This window comes from Melanotaenia boesemani, chromosome 11, assembly GCF_017639745.1.
Source record: "Melanotaenia boesemani isolate fMelBoe1 chromosome 11, fMelBoe1.pri, whole genome shotgun sequence".
In the NCBI taxonomy this organism is placed as follows: domain Eukaryota; kingdom Metazoa; phylum Chordata; class Actinopteri; order Atheriniformes; family Melanotaeniidae; genus Melanotaenia; species Melanotaenia boesemani.
In genome coordinates this window covers 10,568,195-10,582,338 of record NC_055692.1, presented here as the reverse complement: position 1 = coordinate 10,582,338, position 14,144 = coordinate 10,568,195, and the positions used below count along the sequence as shown (strand labels likewise).

Sequence of the window (14,144 nt, the reverse complement as noted above, 5' to 3'; positions counted from 1 at the left end):
TTTGTTATTAATGTAGCTTAGTAACAACCCCTGCATGCTTCCATGGAGTTTTTACAAGAGAAATTGTAATTTTGTCCTGGAGATATGAAAGGAAAAAATGTCTTACTGCACAAATGGAAGGATCTCAATCTTTGATTTTGTTTTAGGACAGAATAAGGTTGAAGGAAATGATTTGACAGAAGAAGGAATATTTTGTCAAATTTAAGGGTTTTCTGTTTACATTTTGGATAAAATGTTGGGTTATTTTATCATAAGTGAAAATCCCTACAGTCTTTATTTTTGTACACAAACTAATTAGCAATAAATAGTGACATTTTTTACACAAACGCTGCTGGCATTTTTTTTCTCCTGTGTGTAAACCTGTGTCACTGACTAGACTTCACTCTCCTCCTTGGCAATGATGTGCACAGGCAGAAATCTCGCCCACAGCAGTGCCAGCTCATCGCCTTAATATGTTTTGACAGTGGAAGCATTACAGCAGCTCTCAATGCCTTTCTGCAGCACGAGGAGCACCCAGTAGCTTGGACATCTTAACCTTTGTGGGTTACCCATTACAGTCATTACTAGACAAAAATTTCCTCCACTAAAAAAATGCTATAACAACATTAAAGTTTTTTTTTTTTTTTTTTGGCTCAGATTTTTCAAAAAAACTTAGTTTTTTTTTTTCATTAGCCATTTTAAATGGCAGTTTAATTATATGTCACTTATTTTATGGGGTTAAAAAAAAAAAGTAGTTTTTTTTTCGATATTATTGAATGTATTATGCTATACTTACTGCCAAGTGTTTTAGTTTCTGTATCAGAATCATTATTTCCAACCATTTTAAATATTTATGGGACAAACAAGTTCTTGTTTTAACCTTTTTAAACACCAATGTAATTACAGGATGTCACCTTTTTATGGAAAAAATAACACAACAAATTTGTGTTTCATAAAAAATGTATGTTTGGGAGCTGTGGTATTTTTTGTTTTATTAGTCCTTGTCTCTCTTTTTTAAATTGTGATAAAGTGAAATGAACATAATGTCGTGACAAGATATATAACACTAACATACAAGCACATATGTTTTTTTTTAGTCCTAAATGTACTAGAAATTAGCAAAACTGTTGACTTTGACCTTTAAACAGATATTGAAATCCTTCTAAAATCTATTAAATGGAAACATTTTTTCATAAGAATGTTACTGTTTTTTTGTTGTTGTTGTTTTTGTTTTGTTTTGTGTTTTCATAAAAACACTAACATGTATGTGAAGTTAATTTAAAAAATCAAATATTTGGTAGTTTTTAAATGGGATGGAAGCTTATTAAGCAGCTTGAGCAAAAAAAAGTTGAAAGAATATAAATTTGTCAATGTTTTTATAGCTTTTTTATAGTTTTTGCCACTTTTTTAAAGATTGGTAATGACTTCAGGTGTATCTTAGACTCGCAGAAACTTTCTGTCCTGGTGCCACTGGGTATTAGTGCCACATTTAAAACAGTAGATCACCAGATTTTGGTCTGGTGGGCCTCTCTGGTACTGTTTTTTAAAATGGTTTTACTCCTATCTCACGGAACGGCATGAAGCCAAATGTGGGATTCTCCAAGGATACATTTTAGGCCCATTTATTTTTATCTGTACATGTCGCCTCTTGGGGATGTCATCAGGAGACACGGCATTGATTTTCACAGCTACGCTGATGATACACAGCTTTACATCACCGTGTCTCCTGATGACCCAGAGCCAGTTAACACTCTTTTAAACTGTATTTTAGATATAAAGTCAAGGATGGCAGAGGACTTCTTAAAGCTCAGCTGGGAGAAAACTGAAGTTTTAATTAACGGTCCTGAAGACGAGAGAGAGATCCTTTTACCCAAATTACCTAATTTCAATACTTCTAAGTGTGACTAACCTGGGTGTTCTTTTTGATTCTGAGCTGGATTTTATTCCCACATCAGAAAAGTCACAAAAACAAGATTTTTTTTTTTTTTTTAAAGCATCACCAGAGTTTGCCCATTCCTCTCTCTCTTTCCAGCACGGAGATGCTGATGCATGCTTTTATTTCTAGTAGAATAGATTATTGTAATGCCCTGCTCTCTGGTCGTCCCAAAAAGTGTGTTTCAAACCTAGAAAATTGAAAATTAAGCAGCACAATTCTGACGAGGACCAGAGGGCAACATATTACACCAGCTTTAAAATCATTGCATTGAATCTCCGTGCATGTCAGGATTGATTTTAAGGTTCTTTTAATCGTTTATAAATGTCTTAATGGTCTTGAGCTTTCTTATTTATTTGACTTGTTTTTAAATTATGAGCCCTCGGGGTCCTACGGGCCTTTTGGTTGTTCTAAAAGTAAGGACCAAAATATGGCGACGCCCCTTTCCATTACAACAGTCCTTGTCTGTGGAACAGCCTGCCAGAGAATCTCAGGGCTGCAGAGACTGGTGATTTTTTTAAAAAAGAAGCTCAAGACCCGCTTTTTAACTTAGCTTTTAACTGAATTGTATTTGGTCTTCATCTATTTGTTCTCGTTGTTTTTATAGGGCTATTTATAGGGCTATTTGATCTTTGTTTTAACTCCAGTGTTTTCCTCATGGGGATCCTGTCTGCCAAGAGCTTTGCCTGCTTGGTCTGGGGTTTCTTGCCACAGTGATCACCCTTATGCGGATGGCTGGAGGTCCGACACTTCAGCCCTACGGCTGTGGTGTGGACTCTGGCCTGCCCTGATCTGGGTGGCTGTGGTGGCAGCCTCTGTGGACATGGGTAGGCTGGCTCCTGGTGTGATCGGATCCCCAAGACATTGTTTCTTCACAGCAGCGTCAAATCAGATATTTATTACTTTTAATATTTTTATTCTAAGAGACAGAAATTAAGGAGGTTATGTTTGTGTAGAATGGGGAGGATGAGGGTAGCTCTGTTTGTGCATGTGTGTGGATGTCTGTGTGACTGCATGTGAGAGAGATAATGACGAGTGTGTTTTTAAATTGCTATGTTGCTTACTTTGTGTGAAGGCTTGTTTTACTTTAATACGCATAAAATGTTTTTACCATGTAAAGCACTGTGTTGGCTTTGGCAGGGAAAGTGCTTTATAAATAAAATTGACTAACGACCTTAAAGGGTAGTAAAAGTTTACCTGGTGCCTTGTTGACCTTTAAGAGGAATTGAAATTAGAATTTCAAAGTTCAAGAGAAACACTTTCTTACAAAAAAAATCATCACATATGCAGTAAAACTGCAAAGATGGCTTCCAGGAACTGAGGGAAAAATCACCTGAAAAAAGGACAAATAAATCTTTAATGCTCTTCAAGAGTTAAGGAAGAAATTGTTACCTACTCAATCATTACTATTTCATAGCCCATCCATGGTTTAAAGAAAAAAAGATGCAATTTTCTTCCAGTATGTGTTTCTATATGTTCACCATGTTCACATTGTATAATATATGATGACTACATGATCTTGTGTTTTCCAGCAGTGCCCTCAGCTGCATTTTCTTTAGCACAGTAAAAGTCAACATTGCAGCTCTGCCCTGCACAGTGCTGCATTTATCAGCTCTGTCCTCAAAACTGAGTCTTTTTCTCCCTTTTTCCTTTCATTTCATCTCAGCAGTTGAAAGTTATCATCTTGCAGGATTCATCAAAGTTATGTTGCCAAGCCTTTCAGAGCTGATTGCTTTTCCAGCTATGGCCAATACTTGGGCAATAGGCTTCACCACTCTCCATCTGTGTTTGTTATATCCCTTCATTTTGCAACTCCTTTAGATCCCAGCTTTGGCCTGATATAATGTATGTAAATATTCAGAGTGAATCTGAAGCATCATGGTTGACTTATCATGCTACATTAACTCTAAACCTTCTCCAGGACCTCTGTTAGATTTGTTTTTCTCTGCCTCTTCACTGCTTCATCACACCGTTTATCTTTTTTCAGCTTCAGTTTTTTGCAGGTTTTATCAGCTTCTGTGATGCATCTGAAATAAGTGAAAAGTCTGAGCAGCTTGTTTAAGAATACTGCATTACAGTAAAAAGAAATCCAGAGCAATACTGCCATCTGTCATTCATTATACAGAACAATACATGCAGCAAGAATCGCCTGATGGATTTTTTTATTTATTTATTTTGCTGATGCTGTTATTAGATCGTCACATGATCTGCAGTTCTCCTTTTTACCACCAAGTGTCTCTGTGCTCTAATCTGTTCTTCTGCATCTGTTTGTGTCACTAATTTGTTTACATCTCTGCCATGTCATTCTATCTGTTCATCTCCTTCTTTTTTATGGCTGTTTTCTTAGGTGAACTGAAACAGGCTTACGCAGCCGCTGGCATTTAGACAGCAGATAGAATACATTTGGATGTACTGAGTTAAGAATGCTCTTCACTAAAAAAGGAGGTCAGTTGACATAAGCGAAGAATGTGTTTATAGACTCTTTTTTTCAAGCAGCTTAAAATAGGTGTATCCAAACATATGAGAAGGAACATCCTCAGCGGGGAATGTACCTATTTATGTTTAAACATCAAATTTAATGAGCAAATTGATTCTTATGGCAATTTAGATTTATTTCAACTTATGAATCTGTTGTTTTGCTACTAACTTGGAAAATCAGATGTCTACATTTTTAATAACATTGCAAATTGATATAATGTAATTCAGTGTAACACTGAATAACTGATATTTATTTGAACATTCAATGAGTAAAGAAGATAACAAATTAAAGCAAATGTTTGTTTTTCGACGTCTTTAAATGAGTATTTGCAGAATACACAAAGCAGAATAAGACTTATTTATTATTGATTAAATTTGGAATTATTCATATTGGAATCATTTGGGTAATATATTGACTTATTGAAAATATATACAAAAAAGCATTTAATTTGATATATTATTTTTATAGCCTTATAATTAATTCATGACACATCCTCATTCCTATCCAGTCAAAATAACAATAAAGTTGGAATTGAAAGTTATTGGAAAACGCATTTATGCACTTGCAACCTCCATGAAAGATGAGGCTTTCTACTCTAGAAATACTTTGTTTTATGTCATAAATAATAAACATCTTACTGGGCCGAGTAAATAGTTAAACCAGAGAGAAAGGATTTAATCTCAAATACACATTTCAGTAGTAGCCACTTAGTGTTCCAAAATAAGGAAACCATTTCTGTATCATATCAAGACATTTGACAGTCTGTGACATCGTCAAAACAAACCTTGCAGTTATTATGGGGCTGCTACAACTATGATGTGTCTTTACATCCTAAAAATCCTACCTTATGGTAAAAAATTGCAATAATGGTAACAATGACTTCACAAGTAGACTCTTTCCTTTTTTTCGAGTAGCATAGTCATTTTGTGTTAGAGCTATTTATGAAAAAAGGAGGTAAATTCTTTTATTGACCTGTACTCATTAGAATATTCAACTCAATTAAGTTACATTTTGACACAATTTAACGTCCTTAACTAACTTCTTGTAGACAAACTGTTTATACTGCAGTGGCTGGAAGAATATTGGCGTAATAAAAATACATTCTTGTTATAGTGCCGTTTGAGTGGGTGTCTTCCTATACATTATAGTAAATTTAAAAAATATCTAGGCTTTATGTTTTGCTCATAAAATGTTAAAATTGAACCAATAAAGAACCACTGGTTTATTTAGCTTCAATGTCACAGTACTTATAGTAGTTTGTGCTGCAGTAATGAAAACCATTAAATCCAAAGTGAACATACACGGCCACACAAAAACACAGCCCTGCAGTTAAAACTATCTTAATAAAGATGGGATTTATGCCAGAATGATGTATGAGACTGAGTTAGTTTTAGCTAAGTAAACATAGTAAAATGTAAACTGAAAGCAAACTATAGTAGCAAACACTGACCTCTTGAGGAGTGTTTGATATATAATTTCTTTGATATTATGGATCATCAACCTTGAATTTCAGTACATCAGAATTAAACCAATATCCCACATCCCACAATAGATAGGCATGCATGATGCCTATTTATTGAGAAAAAATATGTTTATTATGTTTAATCATGTTGTTTAATTCTTTCACCTGCATTTTTCCATATCCAGTTTTGGATTAAGTATGTCCCTGCAGAGCCACCTCTCTAATCCCAAGGTTACTATTAACAGATGATTTGATGTGTTTCCTGGAGGCTGAACTCAAAATGTCATCTGCAATGAATGTGGAGTGTGTCATTTGTTTCCTAAGTGCATTAGTATGAGTTTCCAGCTTGTGTAGCTGCTCTGGCATCATTAAAAGCAAACAGCACCGCAGTGAGGCCTGGGAGATGATAGCCATCTTTGGGGTTTGAGAAATAATAACTGTAATGGCTTTTCCAGATTATTGGCGGGCAAAAGTTGCCAACTAATAATTCAGTCCAAAGAGTGTGATGTGCATTTAAATTATGTTATCTTTTTAATTTATTCCAACAGCACTACACATGTGCACAAACACGGGGGGGCATAGTGTGTCAGAGGGACAATGTCACTTCATTATAAGAGGTGATATTCCTTAACCTGGCATGTATAGTTTGCATGCTCATGTAGATTGCATATTATTACAATTCACCTGTTAATTTAACAAGCCTCATGGATTGAAGAGCAACTGCAGACTCTGTATGGCTTGTTATAGTACTGTAAAGTTGGACCACACAGAAACAATGAGCTGTTTACATGACCATGAAAATCTGATAACTTGAAGTTATTTGATAACTGTAAAAATCAGATCTGACACATCTGCATGTACCTCTGAAATGCAATATTTGAAAATCACTGCTCTACATTTTCCAGTCCATTATCAGATTTATTTTAAGGTACGTACAAACGTAGTGATGTAATACCCAAACTTCCTCCTCATTTCAAATCATCTAGTCTTTCTTGAACATGATGGCGCCCATAGTACCATTAGCTGTGTTATTGTGGGAGCTAATAAGCTACAAAACAGACAACACATGAATGTTTAACTTCATTTATACTCCTACTTCCCGCTGCCTCACACCACTGGTTTTTCTTTTTGTGTCAAGCTCACATTGTGACTGCGTCACTTCCGTCTTTTTGACACAAGACGTTCAAATGAATAAAGAGACAGTTCTTGGTACATGCACAGATGTAAAAAAAACAAAAAAAAACAAAAGCAAAATAAATCAGATAAACAGGTCTACATGCACTAACACATCAAAGTATTGGGAAGAAATCGAAGTGTGTAAATCCAGTTTCTCATAATCAGATAACTGTTGTAAGCTGATATCAGATAATGGTACATTATTACTTGAATAATCAGATAGTTCAATTCAATTCAATTAAATTCAGCTTAATTTGTGTAGCACCAATTCACAACAAAGTTATCTCAAGTCACTTTACATACATAATTAATTTAAGCCAGTTCATTGTAATCCAGTTAGAACAAATCCATATTTTTCCAAACTGTGTTCATGCAAGCCAATTCATAAAACAATAATTGCCTACATAAGGAAAACCAACAAATTGCATCGAATCTTGTCTTTGATTCAGTCCCCCCATCCTGAGCATGTATGGGGCGGTGGGCGACAGTGGAAGGAAAAAAGTCTGTCAGAACCCGCCTCAGGGAGGGCGACCATCTGCCTCAATCGGATGATGGAGAGGATGGGAAAGAGAGGGAATAACAGGTACTACAACTTTTAGCCAGGGAGACCAGCTGAGAGAAAAGAAGAGGAATACAAGTTACTGATAAAATAAAGAGCATATAAATAAAAGGGGAAGAAAGTGCTCAGTGCATCATGGGACATCCCTCAGCAGTCCAAGTCTGTTTCATTTTTCCAATCAAGCAAAGCTTTCTACATCAGTCTTTGATTATGTGAAATTAAATCAGAAGATTTATTGCATATCGCTAGGTTTAAAGGTTATTTTTTCTAATTTTATTTTATAAACTACAGACAGCTTACTGCTGCTATTGGCTCAGGACGTTTGCACAGGTGTCCTGTGTTTCTATGCAAATCAGCATGATCATACCATGGAGTGTTTACCAGAGCCACCTGCTCATTTGACTGTGGTTTGTCGTCACTCCCTTCTACTAAAAATAATGAGAGAAGCTGGACGATTAAGTTCTCGTCATGTGGAAGAATAGATTTGATATTTATGTTTGCAATGCAGAGCATATCTGGAGAAATAGCAGCTGATGTGGTGAACACGAGGATGAGGAACGACTGCTTGTTCTGATCAAAAGAAATCGGAGCTTATTAACTTTGGTCATCTTCCTTACATAACCGGTTGGAGAGCTCGTCGGGTTGGTTGAGCGTTTGACGTTACATCGTGACGACGTGTGAATGTTGGATTCAGTGGGTCCTCTGTATTTCCATCAAGGATGGAGGAAGACTCCATAACCATGAGACAAGCCGATTCTTCCCTCAGTGTGTCTGATGCCTGTGTGATGCGGCAGGAAGGGAAACGCTCTCCCTCCGCCTCCGTGCACAACCAGTGAGTCCAAGATGCGGTTTTTTGGCGGCATCAGTCGCTAATTGAAGCTGTTCTGACTTCTGGAGGAGGAGGAATCGTTTTATTGGAGAGGTAACACTCCGGTTAGGCATGGCAGGCGCGAAACTGACACCCTCGCCTTCGGAGATTGACCCAGACGTCAAGACTGATGCGCAGAAAACCCCAGAGCCCACCTGGGTCAATCCCTCCAATCCTCTCCGGACCATGGGCTCTTTTGGAAGCGATGCCGGTCAAAGGTAGCTGCCGCAGATCCGCACCACAGCCGCATGTTTGACAATGCAGCTCGCTTTCCCTCATGCAGTATTCACGAGTGGTGATGCGTGCGCATGGTTTCTCAAACATATGTTATTGCTTAACTCGTAATTATCCATACCTAAAAGTTGTGCTCTGATCATTTTGTCGTTACTGCTGAAGCTGTCGATCCGTAATTTGGCATTTCCCACGTAAACCTACATGAATATGACTGTCATGAGCGTTACGCACAGGGTATTATTGACTGTATTTCCCCGCTGTTTAATATTTGAGCTACCTGGGTCACTTTTTCTGACTCAGTTGCATTCCAGATATCATTACTATTGCAAACGTACCTGTAGTCAGTCATTTCTCTCTCAGCGATCATTTGGCTTTGATGGCTGCAGTGTGTAGTGATTACATAAGTCAGTGGATGCTGCATTCACATTAGTTTTATGAAACCTCGTGTTCTTATTGCATAGAAGATATTTTAGTGCACCATGTCACTGGAACGTGAAGTTATTTATGGCAGTTTTGCACAGCCAGATTGATGTCATAATTATGCAAACCAAAGTGAGATCATGATGACATCCCTTCATATGCAAATGAAATACTGTGATATATTCCATCATATACCTGAACTAATCTATAAAAATCTGCTTTCAATCTATTTCACTCCTAATTAGATGTGGTTTTAGTGGAATAAGGGAAGGGTGTAACAACTGAGGGACACGTTTCATTTTCTCCTTCAAAGAAAAAAATGTAACTTAGGTATTAGATTGGCTTTCACCAGTTACATTACAGATTTATTTTTTCTCCTGAAAACACAAGGGTTATGCTTGTTTGGCAGAGCTTCAGAAACCTGCACTGCACTGCCAATATGCTGGTGGTGCAGTGTGTTTATTTCCATAGTTCCCATACATATATTTCTTTTCAATATTCACACTTAAGTAACATGCTTAAATACACCCATTTCAGACAGAAAATTTGTGATGGTGACAGTGATATTACATTATTTGTTTGGAAAATGTATTAAGATAACATTGCACTGCATCTTGTATTAAAGCTCTGCATTGTTCACTCTAATTTAAACCAATAGAAATCTGAATGGTTCATTACAAATACACACTTCACATATTCAGCAAAAATAAACAGTTTTTCTGGAAACTGAATACATATACCTCTGTATCTATAGATGACAGACATGGTTGGATGTCTTACTTTGTTGAAAGAGTTAGCAAAGCCGTTTATTGTCCCGAGAATGCAGATAAATTGGTGCTAAAAAGTCAGCAGGATCACTTAAATCTTGGGTTGAAGCTCATATACAGGCCAACCTTTCTGTTTAATTTCATTTTCATTTATTGTAGTCTCCCCATGTAAAGGATAATTCAGGTCAGGGTAAACATACAACTTAAAAGTTATATTATTTGGGGACTGTTTTCCATCCATTTAAGGATGAAACCATTTAAATAACCTTAATTTTTTAAATTCATCTGAGTGCTAATGGTGAATATTTGTTTAAGCTTTAGACTGTCAAAACTGCTTTCTTTTAGCAAACATCAGCTAACTGTTTAGACCTTATCTAGCATGGTAGTTGGTTAGCATGGCAGTAAAGCAGATAAACAGTTAAAAGTACAGACATATTGTGATAATGACAGTTAAGCTTTACAGACTGACATTTCTTAATCGGTTTGATGTGTGAGGATGACACGTGGTACTGCTGCTGTGCTGTAGGTGCAGCAAGTCAGCTGACAACTGTTCTGACCTGAAATCAGATCAGAATGCCTGACAGCCAGTTTAATCAGACTAAACAATATAGGTTGTGGCCAAGAAGGTCCATTAATATAATACACAATGTCTTGAAATGGTCCATGTTGTAAAACCTAATGTATCCCTTGGGCTGTTGCCCACAGAAACCAGATTTGGAACACTATCATGGACGATGTAGCCGCTGTTGGCAGTAAGGGCTGACTGTATATCACACATAAATGAATAAATGAAGTGTTTACCTTTGCGGTCATCTTTTTTGTCGCGCTGTTGTAGTCTTTCAGAAATTTGAAAGTGTATTTTTTTGTTCAGCTCTCAAGGAGCTCCAGTCAGTTTCCCTTCAGAGTGATGGGATGTTGCGTGGAAACCAAGAGCTTTCTAGGTTGTGAAATGTGATCAGTGTGGGATTTGTGTCCAGCTGGCTCCAGAATGAGAGGAAGTGGTGTGAGTACGGTAATCAATGATCTGGCTCACAAAGTAACACAGACAATGAAGACTTGATTTATTTTCTGTGTAATTTACAGCACCTCGGAATCACCTTATTGTTTGTGGAAGCAGGATATTTAGAGCAGTATTGACATCTAAATACTATTATTTATATATATATATCTATATATATATTGATATATATAGATATATATATCGATATATATAGATATATATATTGATATATATATATAAATACAGGATAATGACTTGTGGTCACAGGTGATTAAGCAAACATGTAATGGATTTTATACACCAGCACAGGCTGTAATTATATATTGTCAAGGCTCAAAGATCAGTATTTTTCACAAGATGACTTAAGTTTTTATGGGTCAGAACAGATTTGCACTATGCAGCATAGACTTTATACGACTTGCTGACATGTCAGTACAAACTGGAGCTTTTCACCACCTCTGTCATTCTTTTTGACAAGTTGTGCTGCTGTAGTTTCCTTTTTTCATCTTAAAGTCTTGTTCACTCAGCACCTTCACCTCATTATGAAAACACAGAAGCAAGGTTTTGGTTTTCCTGGATGACGCATTTACAACATTTTCTCCAGGGAATGATTGATGGGGTAGAATTGGGATCTGTGTGCAACCTACCTGTCACATTGTTTGATTTTGGGTCTTAGAAATGTTTAAAAGTTTGATTTGAGCAGTGCTTAATGAGGGTATTAAATGAGGTTCCTGGGACAAATGATATGCTATGTAAAATACATCATTATTGTTTGTTATTGTTTATTGTTGTATTATTTAACTATGAATGAAGTCTCACAGCAGTTTAGTTAGAAATTTTTAAATTAAAATTGTTCTGGTTTCTTGCAAACCCCTAACTATAATTACCATGTTTTTAACATTTAAATAACTTGCAGGCAGCTCCTTCAATGACCAGAAATTAATGAAAAGCATCAATTCACAAATTGGGAAACTATGTGATTAAAATGACAACAAGGGAGGGAACAAGTAGCCTGTTGTAGGCAGAGCAAAACCACAGAAACAAATGCAGATCCAAAATAAGTTACTGATTTTGTTCATGTTTTATTTCCATCTTAATGTCCTCATCGTGCTGAAGACAGAACTTGGGCTGCCTGTGTGGCGTGACAGGGCAGTTTAGTGTTAGCAAGCTAAATAAGACAAGAAAACTACAAATCCCTTTCATCCTTAGTGGCTGCAGCGATCATGTATTGGTCCTCCCACTTCATACTAATCAGCCTTTAAGGCAGCTCTCAGTGGATGTAATTGAAAGCATGGTTTGAAAGTTCTGGTCGTGATGTCTCAGTAGCTCCAACTCAGACCTGCGATTCTAGACCGACTACCACGGAGGTGAGAAAGTTTTTCTTTTTCAGTCCGTGTCTTTATTGTTAATCAGAGTAAGAACAGCATGGTTTTGCTGCAAAATCTAATATTTTAAAAATATGTATTTGGTTTATGATGGAAAAAACAGAGTCAGTATGTTGAGTTTGTCTATAAGCTAATGGAGCTAAAGGGGGCATATGGTTATCTTAGCCTCTAAACTGCTTAAGCGCTTAGCAGCTAGATAGCATCTTTATTGCTCATTAAAGTGCTGTCAGAACAACACTAAATGGACAATGCAATCAGAACAAGGCAGCTAATGTGCTTGCTATTTGCAATATCCCTGATATCAACAGACCATTCACTTCCTGTGCAATACGTACGAGAAGAGATTGAAGGGAAAGTTCACACCCAGCAAGTCACTTGTTCTTAAATAAAATGTAGACATTAAGTTAAAAAAGAAAGAACAAAAACTGAATGAAACACAAATCCTTTGCCGCTTATGTTTGAAAACGTTTAAATCTTTTTTGGAAGTCATGTAATCGACATCCTTTGGATGAAGGAGGAAAGGAACTGCCTGGCTGTCAGCAAAGCACAGTGAAGCGTACATATCCATCACTCTCTGAAAACATTTAAAATACAATGGTAAAAAAAAAATCCAAAAGGTTTTGTAAACTGTTGTGCAGCTGAAACCTACAACTAGCACATAGTAGAAAACACTTTCCTTTAAAAAAAAGTCATCTGCGTCATCACTTACCAAACAGTTTGTTATTGAAAGAAGAGTTAAAATATATTATGTATAATATTCCTTAAAAACTGTTATAAAAGTAATGGACACAGGTAATGTTTGAATAGAATATCATATAAAAAAGCACAAACAAACGAAAAACCTCAGAATATATGTATTTCAGCATTAGACATGTTGTTTTTGTACTTTTTATTATAGCATGACCATCATCTTATTTGTTATAGAGTGTCCTGAACAAATCAATTAAATTCAGTTAACTTCACTTCAGTTTAGTTTTATTTGTAGAGCGTGAATTTACAGCAAAGTCATCTTATGGCACTTTTACAGACACAGTCTAATTCAATGCAATTCATTGTAGTCACGTTATATCTGATTTATAATTACTGTGTTCATATAACCAAATTCACAAAAATTGTCTTGCAAAGGCAACCAACGGATTGCATTAAATCATATATTTGATTCAATCCCCCATTCTGAGCCTGCACGTGGTAGCGGTAAGCAGTAGAGAGGGGAAGGAAAAACCTCTGGTAGAATCAGACTCAGTAACGGTGGTCATCTGCCTCGACTGGTTTGGTTTGGAAAGCGACAACACAGAAGGGTCAACTAGGAGTAACTTTAAGCCAGGGATACCTGCTGAGAAAGGGAAAAAAAAGGTATAATTTGTTTGATTTTTTCAGTAACATCAGGACTTTTCAGAAGAAAATATTAAAAAATCTTTATTTTTTATTTGTAGTTTTTCTCTATTGATGTGAAGTTGTAAAATAAAGTAGAATTAACTGACTGAGCCTGATCTCCCATTTGAAAATGTATAATTTCCCACACAGTGTAATTATTATACAAATGTTTTTCGTTTACCCTCTCAGGTACACAAGAAGAATTTCTTATGAATGACAAAGCTTAAGTAATACTTGCTTTCAGTCTGCTCTTTTCAGATCAGTACTAGAAAAGGATGCTGCTGGTGAAAATGCATTGTGGAAATTCATCTTTTGAAATTCCACTGAAAGCCTTTTTTTACTGCTGTGAAATCTCACAGCTGAAAGTTTCACTGGAATCATTTGCTGACAATGCAAAGTTGTTGTAGTGGTTTAGGGCATCTCTTGTGGCCTCACAATTTCCTGACTTTAATGGCCACTCCATTTAGAAGCCTTAAATGGAATAACAGCATTTCACTTTTTAGCCAAA

At 36.4% G+C, this 14,144-nt stretch overlaps 1 protein-coding gene across 14 annotated transcripts in view; it reads left to right on the top strand.

Moving 5' to 3' along the window:
• Positions 1 to 14,144, top strand: part of kcnt1b (potassium sodium-activated channel subfamily T member 1b) — a 69,427-nt gene that overhangs the window by 18,294 nt on the left and 36,989 nt on the right. For 3 of the 14 annotated variants that reach the window (XM_042000631.1, XM_042000634.1, XM_042000628.1), the window contains exon 1: positions 7,682 to 8,674. The exons of the other annotated variants lie outside the window; for them this stretch is intronic. In XM_042000631.1, coding sequence (XP_041856565.1) covers positions 8,529 to 8,674 — 146 coding nt within the window. In that variant the 5' untranslated portion in view covers positions 7,682 to 8,528. Of the gene's footprint in view, positions 1 to 7,681; positions 8,675 to 14,144 lie in introns of those variants that run through there. 14 annotated transcript variants of the gene reach the window in all.